Raw genomic sequence first — 22232 nt, 5'->3', positions numbered from 1 at the left:
ATTGGGAAAGAGTTATCTGGTGGTGGGGGTGGGAGAGCTCGGCCAGCAACATTAGTGCGCACACCTGTCACCTGTTGCACATCTTCAGCCTGCAGTGACGGAGCAGCGAGCTGCAGGGGGCGATGGTGGCGGGAGGGGCGTTCGGTGTTCTGACGGTGGCCGCACGCCATATTTAAGCGACGAGAGGTGGGGGAAAGAGGAGACATTTAGGGTTTGTGTGGGTGTGGAGTGGGGTCTTACCCCCTTCCCCGGCTTCATTTCGTGCGGTTCGGCCACAGGAGGAGCGGTGAGGAGAGAGATTGACGAGCCGCTCGCCAGACAGCATCCACGAAGCCCGTCACCATGAGCGGCGGGACGCCATACATCGGCAGCAAGATCAGTCTGATCTCGAAGGCACAGATCCGCTACGAGGGCATTTTGTACACGATCGACACGGACAACTCGACCGTGGCTCTTGCTAAGGGTAAGGGGGAAGCCCAGGGCTGTTCCTAGTGCCCTGAAAACAACGGCCACTGCAGGGTGACACCCATTCACAGCGCACCCGCAGTCCTAGCAGCCCACCACCCGTTTTAGCAGACTCATCCTCTTCTCTGCCCCCTTTCAGCGGCCTCCTCTTGCCCCACACATCCTTCAGAAGGTTTCACCTATTCGCCCCCCCCCCCCACACTCTTCAGTAGGTTCTTTCCGTCCCCTCCCTGTTTAGCCGGCAATCTCTCCCCCCACCCCCGCGCCCCCTTCCACCGGTCCCTTCCTCTCCCTCCACCAACCACCCGTCACTTCCACCGGGACCTTCTGCCCTCCCCCCCGCGCCCCCTTCCACCGGGCTCCCCTCCCCCCCGCGCCCCCTTCCACCGGGCTCCCCTCCCCCCCCGCGCCCCCTTCCACCGGTCCCTTCCTCTCCCTCCACCAACCACCCGTCACTTCCACCGGGACCTTCTGCCCTCCCCCCCCGCGCCCCCTTCCACCGGGCTCCCCTCCCCCCCGCGCCCCCTTCCACCGGGCTCCCCTCCCCCCCGCGCCCCCTTCCACTGGTCCCTTCCTCTCCCTCCACCAACCACCCGTCTCTTCCACCGGGACCTTCTGCCCTCCCCCCCCGCGCCCCCTTCCACCGGGCTCCCCTCCCCCCCGCGCCCCCTTCCACCGGGCTCTTCCTCTCCCTCCACCAACCACCCGTCTCTTCCACCGGGACCTTCTGGTCTCGTCCTCCCCTCCCCTCACACCACCTTCCAGTGGGCTCCCCTCGCCCTCACGTCCCCTCCTGCGGGCTCTCCTCCCCACCCCGCGCCCCCTTCCAGCGGGCTCTCCTCGCCCACCACTCCCCCACCCCCTTCCAGCGGGCTCTCCTTGCCTCCCCTCCCCCCCCCAACAGCACCCCCTTCCAAAGGCTCTTCTCTCCCCTCCAGTTCTTCATATGGCTCTTTTTCAACCCTCCCGCCCCCAAACAGGCTCTGCCTCTGCCCCTTCCCCCTCCCCCCCCCTCAGGCTCTGTCCAAATATCCCCTAAACCCCCCCCCCCCACCACTGGTGTGTGTTTTAATAATTATGGCTTGCACCCCGTGGACATAAACTGACTTCTGCTTTTTTAAAAATCTAGATACAAGTTTTCATTTCATGAACTCTTATTTTAAGCTTTTTTTAGTTGCCTTTTTTCCAATAACATTTTCGCTGCACTTTTGTGGCTTGTATTATTTTGGTTTGGATGTGCATTTAATTAAGTTTTTCTTTATTGCTCAGAGAGACTGTTCCTCCTGTTGCTACTTTTTGATTGGTTCTTCTCTTGTTGCTGATATTTAAGGTGTAAACCAGATCCTGGCTCTTTGGAGGTTATTTGAGTATGTTTGTATCCTAACATTTTCTACTTCTAGAGGTTGATGAAAACCTGAAATAAAAACAGAAAGTGCAAACATGAGGAAATCTGCAGGTGCTGGAAATTCAATCAACACACACAAAATGCTAGTGGAACACAGCAGGCCAGGCAGAATCTACAGGGAGAAGCACTGTCGATGTTTTGGGCCAAGATCCTTTGTCAGGACTAAATAAAAGGAAAGATACTATGTATCTTAGTATCTAAGCCTTACTTTCTTTCCTTTCATTTAGTCCTGACAAAGGGTCTCGACCTGAAACGTCGACGGTGCTTCTCCCTATAGATGCTGCCTGGCCTGCTGTATTCCACCAGCATTTTGTGCGTGTTGTTTAAAAACAGAAAGTACTTGGTTCAGGTAGTGTATGTAGGTGGAGGATCTGGATTAATATTCCAGTTTGAAAAATGATGCTTCCTGATTTGAGTTATTTCCGGCATTTTGCAGAAGCCAGAGGTTAGAAACAAAAGTCATTTTGCTTTTGCTATGAAAATCTGACTTGTCCATGAAATGTTTGGTCAGTGTCAATGGCCGTGGTTAACATTGATATGTTTATGGTTTTAACTCTGTCCTGCTTGAGATATCCACAATATAGCCTTAAAGGATTTCATTGCATGCTAATTTGTATGTTGCAGAATTTTAGCTTAAACTGTAACAGCAAATTAGTGTATAATTTAGACAACTAAAAGTGGTTCACTATTGATGCTCATGTAATTTAGTGAGCATCTGCTTGCTTGTCAAAATATTTTTATCATCGTACTCAAACTGGGAAATGTCACTTAAAAAAAAGAGATGTGTTGCGTTATCTCCTTGCTCTTTAGTCTTTAAAAGAGCTTGGAGAATTAGCTAGGTCAAATCATGAAATGAGAAATGTATTATTTGTATACAAGGTTTGTCACTGATCTTAGTTTTGAAAATTATTGATCAAATCTGAGTTAAGTTAAGATTGAATAGATTAGGACTATTTGATAGTAGGGATGTAGAGGATTATGGTTCGGATGCAGGTCGATGGGAGTAGGCAGTTTAAATGGTTCAGCAGAGATTAGATGGGCTGAAGGGGCTGTTTCTGTGCTGAGTCTCTATGAAATCAAAATCAAATTCAAGTTCACTTATCATTCAGCCATACATGAATACAGCAGACTGAAATAGTCCATTCTTTTGATTTGCAACTGATTTAACATTGTCGGATTTAATCCTAATAATACCAATAGGCACTAATGGTTAACAATCTTGTGTAAAGTCCATTGCGCTTTTTTTAAATGGACTGCTTGTGACTGAATTGCTTTCGAAATTACTTTAGATTTCATATTTTTGATGTACATTCCTTTTGAGGAATCCTTTGCATTACATTGTAGAGTTCTAGCATCTGTTAAGAATGCGATAGATCAAAGTATTTATAATGCAAAATTGCAGTGTGGATTTATTTGCCTTCAGAGAAAAATGCAACTTGAACCCAGAGAAGCGCGAGTGTAGGCGTCCTAGATATTAGCTGTTCAGTATAGCTGTTGTTGTACAAGCAATTAATTGTTTAACATGAAGCTTTCTGAAAAGTCTGCTTTGAAAATCACTTATTTAGTAATCTTCTTAGAATGATTACTTCAGTCAAAAACAAATATAACAGGTAGGTAGGGTAGGAAAGAAAATCTGCTATACTTAATTGACTGGAGCATTGAGCATAAAAGTAGTTAAGCCATGTTGCAGCTGTTTATAACTTTGATTAGGCCACATTTGGAGTTCTCTATGTAGGTCTGGTCACTGCATTACAGGAAGGATGGTGAGGATTGATTGCACAGACATTATGGACTGAAGAACATCATCTTGTGCTTTACTGTTCTAAAGCAGTATTAAATAGTTCCAAATTTGTTAACCTGACTGGTTTTGCATTGGACATGAGACAGGTATGTTAGCATTATTTCTCTAGATTGTTTCTGAGCTGCTGGGACTGTTAAAGACCAAGCACTTGGTAGATTTAGAGTCTCATGTACGTCAATTGAAATAAGGGCAAAAGTGGCGGTGACGTATTCTTGAATACTGCATTGGAGAGGAGGTGTTGGTACAGGATTAGAATCTGGCCATTTGCCTACTTAGAGAAATGCAATGGAAAATATAGCAAATGCTTGTAATTGCAGCAATTATGGAAAATTATCTTGCATCTTGCTATTTACTCCTATAGCAAAAGCAAGTACATCTGACTGATCTTGGTCAAATGTTGTCCTCTACTGAATTCATTTTCCACATTAGAATTTAATGCAGTTCATTAACTGTTAACATGTATTTTTTTAATTGATTCATGGGTGGTTTCATGTTTAAGTTAATACCTTTGTGATTTATATGGATTCTTCATTATTTTCCATGCATGATACCAAGATTGTTTTTTTTTGGTAGTGAGATCATTTGGTACAGAAGACCGGCCCACGGACAGACCTGTTGCCCCAAGAGATGAAATCTATGAATACATAATCTTTCGAGGCAGTGATATCAAAGATATTACTGTGTGTGAACCTCCAAAGCCTCAACCCCAGGATCCTGCTATTGTACAGGTAAATATCTAAAGATTTTAAATAAAATAATCTGGCTTTGAAGTATTTGTGAAGTTAAGTCTTTCTAGTAAATAACTGGAATATTATGTAATTATTGGCCTTGTTCACAAAAATTTTTAACAATGCAATATGTATTACTTGAGTGTGTGAGGGGAAGGACCAGGAGAAATTGTTATTTTAAACAGAATTTTTTCCTTTTTAAGTTAATGACTCATCCAGAGTAATTTTGTTACCTTTAAGCTGATTAATCAGTTTTTGATGGTGATGGATTCTTCAGGTATTACCTGAATAAGTCAACCTTTTGATTGAAGTAAACCACTTGTGCTTCATATTGCTCCAACAGTGAAGTAAATAAGTTGCCATATCGCTTTTCTGAGTTTAGGGCCAGAAAAAATAACCAGTTTAGCCTTTTCTGAAATTGTTTCTTAAAGTGATCTTTTGATATGTTGGTTCAGAAATTTACAGAAAGAACTGAATGTAATAATGAATAAAATCACAATGAACACCTCAGTGGCTTGCACATGTTAACTTTGCCTATTTGTTAGAACATAATGCAGATGGATAATATTCAACAGAATAAGTTTTGTGGTTACTGAGCTTTTGTTGCTTTGCTCTATGTATACAAGGTAAGTGATATTGTAGGACCTAGTACAGGTCAACCTTCTGTAATCCGGCACCATTGGGACCTAAGGAGTGCTGGATTAGTGAAAATGCTGAATTACAGAAGGATCACATTAAACAATAGCTAACAGCCTCATCATATCTTTAAAATATCATCTAAATCAGTGCAAGTTAGATAATAATGAAACAGAAATATTAAATGAGTAGCAAGTGAAATTTTAATAAAGTAATATACTGAACAGGCACAGATAAAATAAAGGGTACAGGTAAATGTACAGGAATTAACTTGTACAGAACAGCTGAGTACTTATGCATCTTAAAGTGAGACGTTTAATATACCTTCAGGCAAAGTTGCATGTCTGCAAGTGTGGGGTTGTCACGATTATCAACATCTTCATCTTGAAAAATGAGTGAAGCATCAGGAACTGGTGCTGAAACTGGCATAGCAGTTTCTTCAAAAACTCTTGATGTTGATGGCAGCACATCTGGGTGAGCAGATGCAGAAGTCAGAGAAAGGAGGTCTTCTATACGCCACATTTCAGGTGACCGGGGATTCGACGCTGGGCTCTTCCCTCTTCACTCACACTGAGGGAATCCTTGTTAGTTTCTTTTCCTCCGCTTAGTAATATGCTTATTAGTGAGTCACCACGTCTGATCTGAGGTTGTAGGCAGAAGAGAACGGAGCGCTGGCTGGGCAGCGCAGGAAGGCAGTGTGTGACTGCCGGCAGGTGGGTTCCAGGTGGTTGCGCCTCATGCAAATGAAATTAATAAATACAGGAAAACAAGCAGGAATCACCTGTCTACGCTTACAAGAGCGTGCCAACATGTGAGCAGATCTAGCGCAACCAAAACAATGTGCATCAGATTGGTACGGTGTCCCGGGAAATTTGAAATTACATTTGCGCAGAAAATTTGAAATCAGTGCTGGATTATGGAGGAACCTGATTACTGGTGGTCGGATTAGTGAAGGTCGAGCTGTATTATGGCCAAAGCTGTGTGCAGCTAATAGTGTCAGCATGACATAACTTTTTTTTCTTCTAGTCTTCACTGAGCACTTCATCAAATGCTTCATATCAGCCTCCTACGTCATACAGTCCTTTCCGTAGTATGACTCCATACAGCCAATTTGCTGGAGGATCCCTGGTTGGACAACAGTATGGTGCCACTGTGGGCTTAGGTCAGTGTACTGTCTGTTGCATAATTTGCATGTAATAATGGTATTTTAAGTAATATTACTGTATGTGTCCCAAAACATCAATTGCAAGTCCCTGCTATTTTACAGATGGATATCTGAAAGATTTTTTTCTTTGATGCTCTTGGTGCACATTCAAAAATGCTTTACTAAGACTTGCTATGTAACTTCCAACTGTAGCTTTAGTTGAATCCAGTGTAAAGTAAACAAAATAGTGATTACTACATTGCCTCACAGTTTGCCAGATCCAAGTTGCAGTCACTTGTCCGCAGTGATTCATAATGTCTTTCTAAAAAAAAACAATGAATGTGCTGAATTTAGTTGCAATAATTTACCAGATTTTCTTCAACTTCCACTAGACAAAGGATAAGGCAAAGATTTGAATTATGGCTGTGATTTGGCAGTAAATATTTGTATGTGTGTGTAATCACCTCTTAGAATGTTGTTCACATCATTGCTTATTCAACTATTGCATTGACTGTTGTGATTGCAAAACACGTAGCAATATTCTTAACAGTTTTGACAAAATAAGAGTTTTTAAAGCTGAAATGGTTGAGCCCCTTCAATTATTGCAAGTCTATATAGAGGTCTGGTTTGTTTCTAAAGCTTCCTAGCAATGCACTTTAAGGTGCTACTGCTACAGATGATAATCCAAATTTGACGGCATCTGTAGACTTGGTTTCCATAGTTGTTTTTTGTTAAGAAACCCATGATGTGAAATTATTTCTCTTTTTTAAAACTAAACTTGATTTTAACAAAATTGATTTATGTGTAAGTTTGATTCCTTGTAGTCAAAATGTTTGGAAGTTTGGTTTTTACAATAAAACTGAGTACTGCAATATTCTTCATCCTATGCCAGAGTATTTGGATCTTTGGAAAAAAACACTGAATGGAATTTTGACTACTTTGTGACATCAGCACTACCCCCATTCCACTCATCCATTCATCTTTTTGAATTACCTGTTGCTGGAAATGAAGGTTCTGGTGGTAAATTCATTTTAGCTTACTGCTGGGTTTTTCACCTTTGGCTGCCTTTCTCCTCTATTTTTACTCTGATTTTGCACCACATAGTATGTAATTTGTTCTTGTGGATTTTTAATATTACTTTTGACAGTTAATGTCTAATGGAGTTATTGTAAAGTATCTTTAGAATTTGAAGATAATTTTTGTCAAAGTTGGCAGCATTGATCCTCTGGTTCCCTTTTTTTTTCTCTTTCCTGCACTCTAACAGGATGTTCAACACCCACTCAAATCACAACTGTTTCTCAGTCCAGTACTGATAGTCCTCCCTCACCTCAACCAGCCTTTACAGAGCTTGAAATACCACCTGATCCAGCACCTTTGCAGAAAAGCCAACTGATTTCTCAGGGTAACGTCTGTCTGTAGTCTGCTTAAGATTGTTTGTTATGCTAGGTAGATGGTATTCTGTCTTGTCTAATCCTGAAATGTGCCTTCATCCAGCATGTGGTACTTATTTGGATTTTTGTTTACTGAAGTATTTTTATCTAATTCATAAATATGATAAGAGACAAGCTCATCGTATGTATAGAATTCCAAAACAGTAGTCCAGGTGGATTCCATTTATTCCTAATTTGACTGTATCAAATTTAACCAGTCTGGTTTTAATTGACTTTAAATGATATCAATTTTTTTATAATTATATTCTTACAAATAGTTAATATTAAATTCTTGTTTTTAAAAACCTAATGGTGTGCAAGTATCATACTTGTGATTTGCTTGTCTCATCACTGGTGTTCAGGGATTTCATTACTGATGTATTGCAATGTTTTGTGTTTTTTTTTTCCAGTTTCTTCATCCTTATAACCTACACTAATCTTTTGGCTTGCAGACAGAGTATGATAAGGGGAACACGTGGCCCTCCAATTTGGAGCAATGTGATCCTCTTGTAATACTTAAGCAATTTCATATACTTTTTAAAGTTTTATTGCACTTAAAGCTGTACTTTTTTTATTGAGATTTCCCTTCCAATTTTAAATAATGGAAATTCCATCACCAGTATTGAGTTGGGCACATGCTGTCACCATGTTGATTTGGTTCTTGTGCAACTACTTTTATTCTGAGATGCAGTTGGTTCTTTGCTAGTTCCATTGCAGAAATATGGTTTAGTGCATAATTAGCTAACTACTGACTTGAATAGATTGTTTCTTTGCTGATGTTCTAGAGCTTTGACCTGTTTCTATGTTGAATGCTCCATGTAATTTTCCTGTACTGATTTATATTGTAGCAGGTATTTTTAAGATAAGAGCTCCACCAGTCTGTTTGCATTTATTTGGGCAGTGTGGTGGGGGTGAGTGCTGGACATGGTGGAGGGAACGCCATTGTGGAATAGTTGACTTTGAAAAATTTATCATCTTTATGTGTTAACACAATTAAATACAAATTCCAGTTTCATATATAGGTGAAGAGCTGTAACCTAAAAGTAAATGATGTATGCTTTGAAGGTTTTTGGTACTGACATTGCTGGAGCAGTGTGGAATAATTGAGCTGTCCTTTCAATGGGTCCAAGCAAATATCTGTTCAAATGCCAAAATTTAACCCATTACAAAGTTGGCCGCAACTCTAAATTGGTGTTTTCTCTTGTGGTGCTGGTGTTGTTGTTCATCCTTTGGAGTCGAAAACGACCACGACTTCTGTCAGGTGGCGGGTTTGTGACTGTGTACAGTAGCAGATGTTACTTCATAGCCTTTCCTGCTGATCAAAATAGTCAGGTTTTTGAAGTCAGCCTTCTGAAATGATTATTTTTTTTAATAAAATGGATACATTAGATTTCTGAATAAAAAGATGTTGCTAATAGTGGGTTCATTGTTCAGGATCATGTAAAAAGATTGCTTTCTATTGATTTGTTGCTAACTAACCAAAGATGCACATGGTTGTCTTGTGCTTGGGTCTGTAGACCCTTTATCTATGACATTATTGTCTGATGTAGCTGATGTACATCATGGTTAATTTCAAGTTGATGGCAACTGAAGTTCTGTTGGTACTTTATTATTACAAAATGAAACTTTGTTTTATACTTCACATGTACTTAGACAAAGATGTTCTTGCAGTTGAGTTTGGAATCTGAGCCGTGTATATTTTTTAGGTTTACTGCTTCTGATTTAAGTAGTGTCAAGCATTCAGGTTCTTTAATAAGTTTGCATCTTTTGAATTAGTCAATTGATCAAGCAGTCTAATTCTAGTAATCTTCCATATCCACAAACTAAGCTGTTGGCATTTGAAGGATCATTAGGCTTTTTGAAAAATCATCTTGTATGTTGTTAAGTTGGGTGGTGTAAAATGTAGTTGGGAAGTTTGCTGCTGACCTAATTAAATCTTGGTAGCTAATCTAGTTTGAGACCTTTTTGAGCTGTTGTGTATTAATTATTCACTACTAAACATTTTGGTACAAAGGAGATGGAACAAAATGATTCCAAGCTTGTTTGAAATTGGACATTGATCAGTCTAGCAAAAATCTATATAAATGTCTTCCAACCATATTGGTTAGTCTGTTCTATCACTTCACATAAATTTTTAAATTTAGTATATCAGGGTGAAGCCATTTTCAGAATGGAAGTGCATGACTCTGCAAATGCTAGAACCTGGAACAACAGACTATCTGCTGGAAAAACCTAGTTGAGTGGAGCAGCATCTGTGGTAGAAAAAGGAATTGCTGATATTTTGGGTCCAAACCCTGCATCAGGTCTGAAATGTTAATAATATCTTCCCCACCTCCCACAAATGCTGCTCAGATTGCTGAGTTCCTCCAGCTGGTTGGTTGATGCTCCATTTTTCAGTACTTTGATGTAAGTTCAATGTAATCCTTTATTCTTTCACAGCTATCTGGTCTGTTGAATTTATTTAAAATTGTTTGAAAGGGCTTAATCTGGTATATTGTTGTAATTATAATCATAGGTTGTGATCTGGCTATACACAACTAATATTGGAGACCAGTTAAAGAACTGTTTTCAACTTGGTCCTTAAAAGAACTTGTGTCTCTCAGCAGATAGGATTCTGTTCTCATATGGGTAATGCTGTGAATGTAAGCTTTACAATCCTTGAGTTTAGTGTCAAGATTGTGTAGCAGTCACATATTCCTCGGATTTGGATCCCTTGATAATATTCTAAGTGCTACTTTGGCTGCATATTCAACAGCATTTTGTAATTGCAGCAATTTTAAATAATGCTGCAAATGTTCCCTTTTTTCCCCCTATTGATTTCTTTTAGTCCCAAGGCTGTCCATTGCACCTCCTTCAGTAAGTTTTTTCTCACTCACTGAGTTGTATCTTGAGTCTGCATTAACTCTTCATGACTGAGGTGTGCACTGTGTGTGTTTTTTTTAAACTTGTGATACTAGGTTATTCCCTTATGTCTGTTTTCAACTGAGACAAGTGAAATTGATGGTTAGCATCAGTCTATACTGCAATCTAAATGATGGCTTCAGTCTTGATACTTGGAAAATTTCTCTCACCCATGGATGAGAGAACAAGATGCTGAACAACAGGATGCTGAACAAGCAGTGTGACATATCTCTTGTAGTGGAAGAACTGAGAGGGTGACTATGTACTTATTATTTAGATGAATTAAGGGAAATAATTTTGAGATTAGCAGCCATTTATGATGGGTTAAATATTGAAATGGCAAAAGACTTTGGATTCTGGAAGTTCTGCAAATAGGCAGCAATAAATACATCCCGATAGGCGTTTGGGACAGGTGTCACACAAGAGCAAATATCTTGAAATTGGCTGAAGTTGCACAGTTGCTCATCATATATCAGGACCAGGGCACATTCAGTGAACACCCTCCATCAGAATATAACATTGCACAATGTAAAATGGTTACGTAGGGAAGCACTGCCTGTGGGAAGACTGAAAAATATAATACACGGCAGCTTTGAACTACAAACCTTGGGTTTTTCCAGGTTTCTATTTGAATCCCTTTGTCAATATTTTAAATGATTTGTTCTGACATTCCAAAAAGAATCTCATTTCTAACAAATGGAGTACTCTAAACCAGTTGTGGAGCTAAGTATAATAGTTGTGTGGAGGACTTGCATTGTCAATATATCGATGGTACTACATAAAATGTCATCTACTTTGTTCACTGTTCCTGTTGAATGTTGAAATGTTGTTTGTAAAAGGAATGTATCTTAAATGTGCTTTTCAAAAATTAGAGTAAATATTTCTGGTTATTCTGGTACAAGGCCAATAATTGAATTGAGTATTTGTTCATCCATTTGTATGCTTTTTGAAATAAGTTAACTAACCAATGATCATTTTGTCACTAGTACATTACTGCTGACTGGTAGTTTTTTTTTATGTTTGTTAGTAGAATCTCTTTCATTGCATGTAAGCATGTTATGGATTGTGTTCAATTCCTCTTTGTAGTTGCTGAAATAAATTTCCCTATTTAGCAGCTACTGGTTTTCCATTTTTACCATCAAGACAAAGTCCTATGGTGGAACAAGGTGTGCAGACAAGTCCAACAGAGGGTCTTAACCAGAAGAACCTGCAACAGGATAAAATTGCTACCAGTATCAATCAGCAACCTGTTGGTCTGGAGCAAAAGAAAGGTAGATTTTCAGATTTGCAACAGTGGTCACATCAAATTCTTCATGAAAAACCTGCTTCCTATATTGTGAAGAATGTAGTCTTGCAGTTTATTTATTTGGTTTTTTATCTTGGTTAATCTGATGCCATCTGTCAGTTTTCAGTTCAAAGCTTGAGGACAGGCAGAAATATGGTGCTGTACATTAAGCAGTTTTAAGTTGAAGAATAGTAATGGGTAGTGAATTGTTTCCTTTTTCACAGTTGTTTCACTGCCTCTAATACAAAATCAAGCTCAAGTGAATGATGAGAATAAAAAGCCTCAACCTCAAAGGAGACGGACAGGTGAATATTTTGTTACTCTGCTGTTAGGCTTTTCATGTGACTGCTTTATAAAGTAGTGCTCTGAAATTGTACAACCAGAAAGAATATTAACCAAATAAATAAATCCAACAATTTTATGGAAATTGTGCATTTCCAAAGAAGCTGCTTAGTTTTTAAGATCCAAGCTAATGTAAGCCAAACCTCAACCCCTCAACCATGGTTTCCATGAGCATTATCTTAGTATTTAGTTTTTGAATGTAACTTTGATTTTTTGTGTGTATATGTAAATATATTGTGTGTGTGTGTGTGTGTATAAATCTGATCAAAATTGAAATCTATATTAATGCATTTTGTTTTAATACTTAAAATTTGTTTCTAAGTAACAGCAGTGCACTAAGTAGCATTTTTAACTATTTAGTTACTGGTTCTCTGTGTAAGTTAGTCAAAAGACTACTGATGAGCCAAATTGATTATATTGTATGGGTGGCTAGTACTCAGCTATCTTGCTTGAATGCCTTCAAGAAAATACATCTCGGAGTAATATATAGTGACGTATATTTATTTTGATAATAAACTTCCTGACTTTTGTTTTGACTTCTTTATCCAGAAACATTTTACTGAATAAAACTTTGAAATTTGTTACAGTGTGAAATTCAGAAGCAAACATGAAACAGCTGCTGCTGAAAGTAAAATAATTTTAAAGCAAAATATTTTGTTTAGAAAATATTAATTCAGATTTTACTGGGTTCTCCGCTGCTTGTACAGATTAGAGACTTTAAGTAGATTTGAAACAGTATTTAGTATCTAGTGCAAAATATTGAAAAGCTATGGGGTTAGCAAGTTGTTTGACATCAGAGTTTAGATACTTAATTCTCTGGACAAAATAAATTGTTAATACAAAAGCATATCCAGTAATTTCTTCTTTAATATAGGATATTTCTTCCCTAATTTCAAAAACCCATTAAAGCTTCTAAAGGAATTTGCTGAGGAAGTCATACTTGATGACCTTTGAATTCTTACTGTTGCTGCCATTATGTCTGGTAATCTGTTAGTGTTACTGCCTATGAAAAACTTGGTTACAACAAACTTGGAATGTGAATGTACCAATTAAATGGCTGTGCTTTATTGTTTAAGCTGTTTCCTTTAACTGTTATTTTAGACATTCTTACATTCTTATAATATTTCATTACAGGCAATAGAAGAGTCAGAAACCGAGGAAGAGGACAAAACTTTTCTGGAAGTAATAAAGAAGCAACGATGAAGTTTGAAAGGGACTTTGATTTTGAAAGTGCAAATGCTCAGTTTAATAAGGAAGAGTTTGAAAAGGAGTTCCAAAACAAACTGAAAATTAAAGGTACTTTATTGCTACATATAAAAAGAGAATTGATCTGAAGTAACTACACAATTTGATTTGTGAAATATTCACTAAAGTCAGATGGGTTTTGCTGATAAGGTAGCTCTTTGCCTTTTGTCTCATCCATAAGGATGAAGTGCTTAACCTTGATCCATTGCAATATGAGTGAAATATACGTCTCGAGTATTAAAATTTTCTTGATTTCTGCAATCTTAACTGCATAGTGGATGTTTTCTATTTCAGCGCACACTTTGACTGCCTGAAGTTATACCTGTCAGTATAAAAATGTTTGACTTGCACCTTGAATTAAGCAGAAGATGAGGCATAAAGTTTTCTATTAACTTAGGTCAATATTTTGATTTCTGATTTTGAGCAGTTGACCATCACAAGTATTGGGCTTGCAATTTGGACTGCAATAAATCAGTGACGAGAGAGAAAACATTCAGGTGAACTTGGGTACTGCTTCCTGCATAGATGTAGAGTAGGAGTGCATGCAGTCTGAAGTGTACCTACCATAGGATAATTGTATGCATGGAATAGCAATTTTAACAACATGCAATGAAATACCTTTAACTTTTTAGATGATATTGTACATAAAGGAGATAATGGCCAACAAGAAGAGAAAGGAGATTCAATTGTAGAAACACTAAGTACGGAAGGAAAAAAGGAGCCATCACTTGGACCCAACTGTTACTATGATAAAACAAAATCATTCTTTGATAATATTTCTACTGAGCCAAAGACAAGGTAAATCTTGTGTAGTTTACAATGATACATTAAATTGGAATGAGAAAAGTTGTTTGCACCTATTCAGATTCCAGTGTTACAAGCTTGCCTTTTCATATATGCTGTTTCCCACTCTTGGAACATTTACAGTTTGTTTCAAATTTGAATGTTCATGTTTTCCTTGTGAAGATGCAAAACTTTGAATAACTTCTAAATTTTCATTTGTAGAATAGTACAACACAGGAGCAGACCTTTTGGCCCACAGTGTTGTGTGAAAATAGTTAAATGAGTAATCAATTATGCAACTAAACTAATTTTTTATACCTGTACAATGTCCATATCTTTCCATTTATTGCTCATTTGTGCGTGGCTATGTCAGAACCTCTTGAACACCTCTTATCGTATTAATCAATCATCATCATCATCACCACCACCACTCCAGCAGTGTATTCCAGTTCTTCTATGCATCTCCTTTGAACTTGCTCCTTCTCACTTTAAAACTTGTGTTAAGATATTAAAGGGAATCAGGTGATGAAGGGAAGATAGAACCGAATGGGATAAGGGATCTTAAAATTTGAGTGCTTAGTCTGAGATTAATAATGTAAATTAGTGAGTATGGGGATCTTGGCTTGATGGAATATCATGCAATATTACTAGAGATTTGGATTGCAGATAGGTTAAAATGAGGAGGGTTAATTTGTAGTGCTTTGGAATAAGATTTTGGCAGATGAAGCAAGAACAATCAGATGTTGCAGAATGGAAATATTGAATAAAAACAGAGAATAGAAGTACTCAACAGAGTTGGAGTTCAGAGTACCATTTAAGTCAGCAATTATTGCAAGGCAGAGTAGAACTGAAATAAAGACCATTCCATTCATCCCACAAAAAGATGAGCAGCTTGGACTTGTACAGTGCTCATAGTTTCCCCTTGACCTGGGGAAAGTGAGCAGTGTTGAAAGAGGTTGCTTAATCTTAGGATGTGTTCAACCTGGCAGGTTTGTTAACGGAGAAGAACTTTGTCTGACTCAGTTCATAGAGAGGGAAAAGTGAAAACCCCTCAGACCCTATTGATAATGGGTTGAGGGGATAGAAAGATTGCACTGCTAAGATGAAGTTGTATTGGAAAGGGACTGGACTGAGGGAGAGAAGATGGAGTTGGGGTACGAAGAAATAAGTTTATGGCAGTGTAGTGATTAGCATGATGCTATTACAATACCAGTGACCTGGGTTCATTTCTACTGGAAGAAATCTCTATGTTCTGCGCTTGACTGTACGGGTTTCCTCAGTGCTTCATTTTCCTCCCGCACCCAAAAGACGTAGTTAATTGGTCACATTGGAGTAAATGGGTGGTGTGGGCTTGATGGACTTGGAAGTGCCTGTTAGTATGCTCTGTCTGAAATAAGTTTGTAATAATTGGGACTGTCTGGACAGTTTCACTTTTGGATCTTGGAAAGAAGGTAGAAGTGGACTGGCTGGGACACTACAAGGTTGTAAACTTTGCCCAGAATTCAATTTTATTGTTTTCTTTGTTCAAACATTCTAATTCGTTGCTTACTTGTTTTTATGAACTGAAGCATTCCCCACTATATTGTCTGCTTTCCTTTCATCTCTTCAACTTCCAATAGACGTACGTGGGCAGAAGAAAGAAAGCTTAATACAGAAACATTTGGGATCTCTGCTAAATTTGTTCATGGACGTGGTTTCCGTGGAGGCTTCCGTGGTGGAAGAGGTCGTGGAGGTGGGAGAAGAACTTCTTCAATGCCAAGAAATAATGGTGGCAGCAGAGTTTAGTTAAGGTAAAGCAGCAACACCAGTTTTGGTGTTCTTCTGTTTGGGAAAGATTCTTGGACTGGGAGTGATACAGAAATTAATAAAACCTGGGATTATCCATTCATGGTCCTGAATGTTTCAGCTGTTTCTAAGTGCAGTTAAAATTTTATTTTTAATATGTAAGATAAAGAGAAATGCTGGAAACACTCAGTTGGTCAGACACAATTTGTGGAACGCAAAACATGAGCTGATGTTTCAGAGCAAAGACCCTTTGTCAGCATTGGGTTAAAGAAAATAAATCTCTTGTAGAGAAGGTGAGAGAGAGAACGAACTCTTTCTCCAGCCACTACCTGGCCCCTTGACTGTTGCCAACAGAAAAGATCCTGGAAATCTTGGGCAACAGACAGAAAATGCAGAAGGAACTTGGCAAGTCAGGTAGCATCTGTGGAGAGGAATAAACACTCGACACCTTGGGCTAAGGCATTTCATTAAGACTGGAAAGGAAGGGAGTCAGAAGCCAGAACAAGTTGTTGAGGGAAAGGGGAGGAGTACAGACTAGGCGCTGCTGAGTGAGACCAGCTGAAGGGAAAAGAGGGTGTGAAGTAAGAAGATGGGAAGGGACAGATGTAAAAGATAAAGGGTTGAAGAAGGAACCTAATAGGAGAGTTTGGTGGACAGTAGAAAAAAGGGAAGGGGGGAACAGGGAGGTGGTGGGCAGGTGAGAAGGGGCAAGTATAACCAAAATGGGGAATGGATAAAGAGAAGCGGGGAACTAAATAGTAGAACTTGGAGAAATTGATGTTTGTGCCATCAGGTTGGAGGTTACCCAGAAAGAATGAAGGGTTGCTCCTTCAACCTGAGTGTGTTCTCCTCGTGGCAGTAGAGGAGATATATCAGAATGGGAAGTCAAATTGAAATGGGTAGTCACCATGAGAACCTTCCTTTTGAAATAGAGTGAAAGTGCTCTATAAAGCAGTCCCCCAGCCTGCATCAGGTCTAGTCAATGTAGAGGAGGCCTACTGTTTCCAGTAGTTTTGTTTTTCAGTTTTTCAGCATTTTTATTGTTTTCATTGTTAAATATTTTGAATAAAAAGTATCTAGTAAGAATGGGAATGGAAGGGGATTAACGTTGCCATTGCAAAACACGTAGTTCTACATGTATCAGTTGGCGCTGTCCATGTTAGAACTTATCTCCATGATGTAGAAACTTTATGGTTTTACTACTTTGCCTTACTGTGGTGGGAAATTATTTCCACCAGCGCAGGTTATCAATGTTGGCTTCTCTTCTGTTTTGCAAGTAGCTTAATGAGGCTTGTCTTGTGGATTAATTGAGGTTTATAGGTGTGGATGTGTTGTTGTCTTCATTGTGGCCCTTGGAGCACAGCTAAGATTTGCATTGATACTAATGATTGTATTCGTTCCACTTTTTTTTTGAGATGATTAGAAAAATGGTTTCTGAATAGGAAAACATGACTGCATGTTTTAGCTTGTAAATATTGTGTTTTCTATAGGACACAAATTCAAGTCTAGAATGCAAGGATGAAATATCTGCCTACCTTGTAAGAGTCCTCAGCAAATTGAGTTTAGGAATACATGAACAATGACTATTGCATTAAAGTTGTAGCAAGTTTTTGTATAATATTAAGAGCAAGATATAAGTGAACTGTCAAGAACTGCAAGAAAGCTTTAATGTAACTAAAATGTAAAACATTCTTGTGCACCTTTTCTGATTGAATGCCTGATGATAGAAATTTTATTCTGCTGTACTGTGCAGTCTTAGGCACCATAAATTGTTTAAAATTTTTCTTTAGATATTTACCTTTTTTTTGTCTTCTGCATCCGTGTCAGGTAAACCGAGCAAATTTTAGATTTCTAAACATTAATTTTCCTTAAACTTAAATGCTGCAGAGATTTTTGTATTTTGTTAAAGGAAGTAACATTAAGTAATAGACCCTTTTCAAATAAAAACTTGATTACTTTGTATGTGTATATAGCCCAGTGTGTGATTAAACAAAGATAACAAACAGGCGCTAATGATCACTGACATGGGTTAAATGACATAAACTGGGTAACTGAAACAGAAACAGAGTTAATCAAACAGGGTGAAGGACAACCAAGCCAAAAGGTGAGGGTGTGGCAGATGTGACATCAATTCATCATTCTTACACCATGGCAAGAGTAAGCATAGCAACAAGACAGAATGTGGTCATTCTGCATCTGTAAGGTCTTTCCCAAGCAAAAATTTTGTGGCAGGTAGGAGTTTCAAAACTTGCTGTCCAAGCTGTTCTGAAGAAGCACAAAGAAACAGGGAAGGCTGAAGACCAGGAGTACTGTGGTTGGCCGCGAAAACTGAGTGCAGACGAGACATCAAACTAGCATTCCTTCTAAGCTGGAAGAAGTCCAGCACTGCTATCAGCTCTAAACCTGTATCAGCCACTGGAATGCAAGTTCACCCCTCTACCCCTTTGAACTTTTTTACAGTCCAAAGAAGTCTTGTCAGAAGTGGTCTTCACAGAAGAATTGCTGTCAAGGAGCCGTTTCTTGGAAGTGGAAACAAAGCCAAGAGGCTGGCGCACAAAAATACAAGGATTGTAGTGCTGAACAATGGTAGCAAGTGTTCTGGACTAAGAAGTGAAAATTCAAAATTAAGGGGAGGCAGTTTGTCCATAGAAAAACTGGATGGCATCTCATGGATGAATGTCTGCAACCAAGAGTGAAGGATAGTGGAGGTTTGGGGCTGCATTTCTGCAAATGAAGCTGGTGATCTGATCAGAATTAATGGAATCCTCAATATTGACAAGTACAATTACATTCTTGTCCATCATACAATCACACCATACCATCAAAGAGGCATTTGATCAGTCCCAACTCCATTCTGCAGCAGGAAAGTGGCCCCCAACTCACAGCCAAGGTCAGAAAGAACCTTTGGCGAGATGAACAAGGAGTTCTGCGGTAGATTTTATGGCCTCCATGGAGCCCTGATCAAGGCTGCTTGGGTTTACCAGGAGAGACAGAAGTGAGATTTGCAAAGTTTGCCGAAGAACTTTGGCAAGTTCTCCAAGGTGCTTGGAACAACCTACCAGCCAATTTTCTTATAAAACTATACAACAGCATACCTAAAAAGAATTGATGCAGTTTTAAAGAAAAAAGTGTGGTCACACCAAATATTGATTATAGTTTTTTAGTGTTTACTACTCTTTATAGTATTTTTTTAATATTTAGAAACTTAATTTCATTCTTTTTGAAAGCATTTTACTTTGTAGAGTTTTTAAAAATATGTACCAAGACTTTTGCACAGGACTATATATCAGTACTATCCATTGAAATTGTTGTCTATTATGATTTTATAGATTAGTTTGTATTCATGTATAATTAATTAGATACATGAGATTGCTTGTATATTAAATGTTAGATTTGGTCATGAAATTGCAGGCCAGGCAACATCTATGGAAAAGAGTAAACAGTCAACGTTTTAGGCCAATATCCTTCATCAGGTCTCAGCCCAAAATGTTGTTTAGTGTGTGTGGCTGTGGATTTTCTCATGTATAACAGTGCTTAGTTTCTCTACATGAAAGAAAAAAATACAATTAAAATGACCAGTAGGCCACTTAGTCTGTGTCAAAGTTATTATTAAATAGTACTTTAGTTTTAACCTTCTGAGATGCTCATGAACCGAATATTAAGAACTTCTGTGTGCAGAGGCCTTGAGCATCTGTACACCTTTTCTCACGGTCAATGTGTTGAGTAATTCTTCACAGAGCAATCTGTATTTATAGACTGCTAGAAAGGATTAGTTGTTCTATATACTGAACATGCTGTCAGGCCTAGGATTCTGCTAGAATGTATCCATTAAGGTATACAATGTAATTCTCAGAATTGAGCAACAGCCATTATTTACAAAGCATCTTAAGTCTGCAACTTCAGTCTTGTCACTTTTTGTGTATAATTTTAGAATGTTTTTTATTTTACTTTGATTTCTATTTTTGTAGTTGGCTGCTCACCTAAAAATTACTTTGTAATGAGGGTAAAGAAGATTTACTTGGCTGTGTTTAAGTCAGTGTAAATATTGGTGACAGATCATTTAAAGTCGCTACAATGGTTGCATCATATTGTATCTTGGGTGTTTGTTTTTATTTATGAAATTGATAAACGACATGCAAGTGCATAGCATGTTTTTCAAGTGTAGTCTTTCTGTATCTTAAAACAGCTGAATACATGAGAATGTTGTATCAACTCAAGCTAATTTGCTCTTTTGTTTTTCAGAAATGGCTGAAGTTTTTTGGATTGTGCATGTGTAAATGCACAAAAAGTGGCACTACGGATGTGACGTGAACTAATGAGAATACAATTTTGTTTGAATAAACCCAAAGGAGTTACGGGCAAGCTACTTGTAAAATATTGTTTCGGGTATCCTGCCAATAAGATTTTTGTATTGATGATCAGAGCTCCTTTCTGTGGGAGATGAATGTATTTATTTTGGGTTAACTGTTTAACAGGTGAAGGAGTAATTGTGTGAAACTGGCTTGTTTGCGCAGTTGTGCAAGGAAAGCTTAATTTATTATTTTGAATACAATTTCATGTTGTAACTGTTGCTCCATATGGTCATGATTGACAACAGCCCTCCATCACAATGAAAAAGCAACTTAAGTATCTTAAATACCTAAAACATTTCTCACCCATGCAGTTTGACACCAGATCCATCTGGTACCTAAGTGTAAGACTAGTGTCTGTAATAGGTATGAATGAGGGTATAATGAATAATGGTAAACAGATTTGTCATGAGGTTATCATATTTGTATGCACTTGGAATTTGGTAACTTCATTTTTTTGTTTTTACAGTGCAAAACTTTGCTATGGTCTTGTAATTTGAAGAATTGTAAACAATGGTTTGTTTTCAAGAGCATTTCAATTTTAGAGATTGGAAGTGCTTTTCAATGTACCCTCACACTTGCAAAAATTAAAATGACTTCATTGTATCTTACACTTGTCAGATACAGTGTTTTATCTTGGTACCTTTTTGATTCCTGGAGATCTGCTATAGGTCAATTGGTGTTAAACTTGATTGCTTCTGTTTACAGAGTTAGTCCAGTTCTCCTGGTAGATTGCAGATTTGTAAATAAAAGAGCTGAGTTTACATCTGAGGCTGCTTAAGAATGATGGTTTCCTGGAATCTAATCATGTTGTACCACCATAAAATACTGTAATTGAAATCCATTTGGAAATGAATGTCAGTTCAGATGGTATAAATATTCTCAATGGACTTTATCAACAAGAAGCCTTCATGATACGCTGCAGTGTTTTTGTACAATGAAGTTGGTGTAATGCTAATGGAAGCCAACTGCTAAGAAATTTCTCCAGGGGCATCAATTTGGTTATTAAATTTCCTGGGATGCAGCATGTGCATAAGTATACTTTATTCTGTCTGGCAAACATCTGATTTATGAGTGTGCTGGACTTGTATTTGAGCTTTTCATTTCCATGCTATGAGTGTTACAAATTGCATGGAATACCAGATATAAAACTCATTTGAATGTTCACTGCACTATGCAGACTAGTGCTTTTTGAAAAGTATGTGCAGCACTGATCTGTACAAAACTAACATTCTGAATATGTTCAGATAACAGTAGGTGTTTGAATATTTTTTTTCACAAATATTTGGCACTTGTTGATCTGGGAAGAGATCGCTGCCTTTGGTGGAAGATCACTGCCTTTGGTTAATTGTTTGGTATGCAATAGTATGCCTGTTACTGTGCACATTTTTTTTTGAAACTTTGAAGACTGACATTACAATGTCACAAAGCCATGGTAATTGCACTCTTGTAGCAATAAATTGTGTGAAATACACTTTAACATTGGGCAAATTTCCCCAGTGATTTAATAAATGACAGATAAAGAACATTCTTGTATCTTATTTTAATGACTTTACTGTTTGTGTGAATAACTTGGTATTGCTAAATGGCCTTGATATAGGAAACAAGCAAAACTTTATTTTACATATCAGTGGGATAGAGATGAGATCCACTTTCTGTTGGATCTTAATCATACTTTCAATTTGCAAGTAGTTAAAGGACAAACAAATCAATCTTTCCCCTTGATTGTGTTTCAGATTAGTCCACAATACTACTTGCATCCACTGGCATATTTTCTAACACCGATCTGAGATTTGAACACTGGACAAGAAATTCAACAGCATTGCCTGATTTGAGGTGGGAATTGTGGTCTTTAGAATCATTTAACTACTATAAGCTTTAGATGCAAATCAATGTATTGCAGCCATAGCAAATTCATAAAACCTAGATAAAT

The 22232-nt window shown here is 38.3% G+C and overlaps 1 protein-coding gene across 6 annotated transcripts; it reads left to right on the top strand.

The window, feature by feature from the left end:
* Window positions 1–158: 158 nt before the first annotated feature.
* Window positions 159–21827, top strand: lsm14b (LSM family member 14B). Of its 6 annotated transcripts, none has more exons than XM_059980779.1 (10): window positions 160–463; window positions 4245–4399; window positions 6062–6197; window positions 7444–7581; window positions 11626–11781; window positions 12020–12100; window positions 13272–13433; window positions 14015–14180; window positions 15785–15955; window positions 20193–21827. In XM_059980779.1, exons 1-9 carry the CDS (start codon window positions 343–345, stop codon window positions 15948–15950), a joined length of 1281 nt encoding a protein of 426 aa, XP_059836762.1. In that variant the 5' UTR covers window positions 160–342; the 3' UTR covers window positions 15951–15955; window positions 20193–21827. The 6 variants fall into 6 exon arrangements, with proteins under 6 accessions (XP_059836763.1, XP_059836762.1, XP_059836761.1 ...); XM_059980778.1 differs by having other exon boundaries at window positions 11623–11781; XM_059980780.1 differs by lacking the exon at window positions 12020–12100 and having other exon boundaries at window positions 159–463; window positions 11623–11781.
* Window positions 21828–22232: the final 405 nt, after the last annotated feature.

The sequence above is a fragment of the Hypanus sabinus genome, chromosome 9, assembly GCF_030144855.1.
Source record: "Hypanus sabinus isolate sHypSab1 chromosome 9, sHypSab1.hap1, whole genome shotgun sequence".
Classification (NCBI taxonomy): Eukaryota; Metazoa; Chordata; class Chondrichthyes; order Myliobatiformes; family Dasyatidae; genus Hypanus; species Hypanus sabinus.
The sequence above is the reverse complement of the archived record's forward strand: the minus strand, read 5'-3'. Positions and strand labels throughout refer to the sequence as shown.

Coding starts and splice junctions, on each gene's coding strand:
- lsm14b (XM_059980778.1), top strand. CDS start 343: ATGAGCGGCGGGACGCCATACATCGGCAGCAAGATCAGTCTGATCTCG. Junction 7,582..11,622: donor AAGCCAACTGATTTCTCAGG/GTAACGTCTGTC, acceptor TTCCCTATTTAG/CAGCTACTGGTTTTCCATTT. Junction 13,434..14,014: donor AAACAAACTGAAAATTAAAG/GTACTTTATTGC, acceptor TTAACTTTTTAG/ATGATATTGTACATAAAGGA.